We start from the raw sequence: 2,710 nt of genomic DNA on the forward strand, positions 1-2,710 counted from the left end.
ACTATTTTTTCTGCGGCCCTCCAAGTACCACAAATCCAAAATGTGGCCCTGCAAAGGTTTGAGTTTAAGACCACTGGTTTAGTACATTTGAAGGCAAAGTCTGGCACTGCGCAAATTGATGCTCAGTCAGCTAATTGCAGTTTAACCTGTCAAGAAATCTCACAATCGGCACGCTGAAAATATATAACTTTTTTTTTTTTTTTTGTAGAAATCTAGGGATTTTTATAGGGATTTAAAGGTCGGAGTTGCGAACCGTGTAACAATGGCCTTAAAGATCATACTTTTCTACTGATCACAGAATTAACACCCTGATGTGGCTGCGCCCTTGCTCATTAAGAAAAGAAAGGGAGAGATCCTCCTTGTCAAATTTTGTACAGCATCTTATCGTAGCCCTCACTCTCTACTCGAGGCATATGAAGCACCAGTTCAGTTTCTCCAGGCTCTGCGGCTGTAACCACGCCCACATACTAACGGCTTCCACCCAATGGGCGTGAGAGCCTACAATGGGCGTGGCCCTGACCAGTATATAACAGGAGGGAGCGAACCGTTGCGGGTACAAGTTTTCTTGTCTGCAGAATTCTTGGTGTGACTACCCTAGCACAGCAGCAACAATGGTGCACTTGACCGAGGAGGAGGCGAAGTGCGTCCATGATTTTGTGAGCAAAATCTGCGTGGCCGATGTAGGAGCAGATATTCTGTGCAGGTAGGTACTAATAAAATGCTAACGCACTTCCCTAAAACAGCGATCAATAATAATAACTTTATTCTTATATACCGCCAACAATCTTGCGACTTCTAGGCAAAGCAGAGGAAAGGTACAGGGAAAATAATTAATTGTATTTTCCCTAATTAACATAGCTGTAGTTTCTTAAGAGATCCGACGTTAGCTTTTTAATTTGCAAGATTCCCTAGGATGCTTTTTTGTTTACACTTTTCTACCATGTGATGACAAAGTTGTATAAAGGGAGTTTTTGTGTTCTTAGGCTCCTCTGCGTGTACCCCTGGTGTGGTAGATACTTCACTTCTTTCGGCGACTTGAAATGTGAGGACTCCATCTGTCACAACGCCCAAGTGAAGGCTCATGGTGCAAGGGTGCTGAATTCTATCCTAGATGCTAGCAAACATCTGAATGACTTGACGGGCTACTACGCCAAGCTTAGCAAGCACCACTGTGAATCACTGCACGTGGACCCTGCCAACTTCTATGTAAGCGAGATGCGTGAGCAAATCCTGTAGCATGCAAATTAAGAGGCTTAGCAAAATCACATTTTATTGATGGAATGCTGCTGTACTGGCAAGGAGAATTAGTTTGGTCTGGACAGGGAGGGGGACAGTATCCCTAAATATAAATGCTTTTTTTTTTTTTTTTTTTTTTTTAAATATCTTTATTAGCAATTGCAAAGAGAACATACAACTAGGAGTGGGGAAAACAGAAAAGCTGAACAGCCAGCTATGCTTAATTGATCCTCTTCTCCCTACTGCCAATAGGATGGGGGCTATTTATGTATATTAACTTCTCACTGATGGCAGATATATGAACTTAGCTCAACAGTGTGAAACTAATACACAGTAACATAGTAGATGACGGCAAATGGTCCATCCAGTCTGCCCAACCTGATTCAATTTAAATTTACATACTGTAAATAGCCTCAACCCTGAGGAAGATTGAATGAAACACACCTGTGTTGGGAGAGGCATTTATTAGAAACAAAATTAATAAATATATGAAAATATGATCTGATGAAGATGTTGGCTCAAGCATTCACAATTGAATGAGTAACTAGCCTGATGAGGATCAATTGATAAATCTGTTATATACTCCTGGTCTATACCCTCTTTGACAGAATAGCCAGTGAATGGTGATCTTAATAAGGGCTACAGCAGCAGATATAGAATTTAACCTCCAACACTTCTTTTTGCTTCTTTCGTTTCAGCTCATGAAAAAAGTCATGCTCGTCTCCCTGGCCATACACTGCAAGTCATTTGATGCACACACCCAGCATTGCATGACTAAATTTCTCCATGCTGTGGCCGATTCCCTGGGCAAACAATACTGCTAAATGACCAGAAGGGTAATCTCTGACCGAGAGCCACCAGCTATGGAAACACAGCCATCTCCCCCTCTTTTTTTCTCACCATCATCAGCACAGACTCTGGAATGTGCTTCGCAGGCTGTAACAAGAAAGTGAGCTCCAAATAAAACTAGCACTTACCATCCAATTGCTTTGTCTGTCTTTCATTCTTAAGGCTTTTCAACAGTACTTGGTCCAATCTAAACCCCCCCCCCCCCACCTAATACAGAGGTTTAATGAATATAACTTTTCTATCTGTGGGTATATTTTTCAGAAAAGAGATAGGATGCGTTTCCACACATTTGGGAAACAATATCCATAGTGTTAAACCATTCCTCTAAAGCAGGGGTGTCCAATGTCAGTCCTCGAGGGCCACAATCCAGTCGGGCTTTCAGGATTTCCTCAATGAATATGCATGAGAGCTATTTGCATGCACTGCTTTCAATGCATATTCATTGGGGAAATCCTGAAAACCTGACTGGATTGCAGCCCTCGAGGACCGACATTGGACACCCCTGCTCTAAAGTCTAACTTATAAGGAAAAATAAAATAAAGGTGACCTTTAATAAGCAACATACCTCAACATGTGGTGATAAAATATTGCACAAATAAACCTTTTCTATATCACAATATATTCA

The 2,710-nt window shown here is 41.5% G+C and overlaps 1 protein-coding gene across 1 annotated transcript; it reads left to right on the forward strand.

The window, feature by feature from the left end:
- The first annotated feature begins 540 nt into the window (after positions 1–540).
- LOC117368939 (hemoglobin subunit beta-like) lies at positions 541–2,220 on the forward strand. Its single transcript, XM_033962733.1, has 3 exons — positions 541–703; positions 984–1,206; positions 1,935–2,220. Exons 1-3 carry the CDS (start codon positions 612–614, stop codon positions 2,058–2,060), a joined length of 441 nt encoding a protein of 146 aa, XP_033818624.1. The 5' UTR covers positions 541–611; the 3' UTR covers positions 2,061–2,220.
- Positions 2,221–2,710: the final 490 nt, after the last annotated feature.

Source organism: Geotrypetes seraphini, chromosome 11 (genome assembly GCF_902459505.1).
Source record: "Geotrypetes seraphini chromosome 11, aGeoSer1.1, whole genome shotgun sequence".
In the NCBI taxonomy this organism is placed as follows: Eukaryota; Metazoa; Chordata; class Amphibia; order Gymnophiona; family Dermophiidae; genus Geotrypetes; species Geotrypetes seraphini.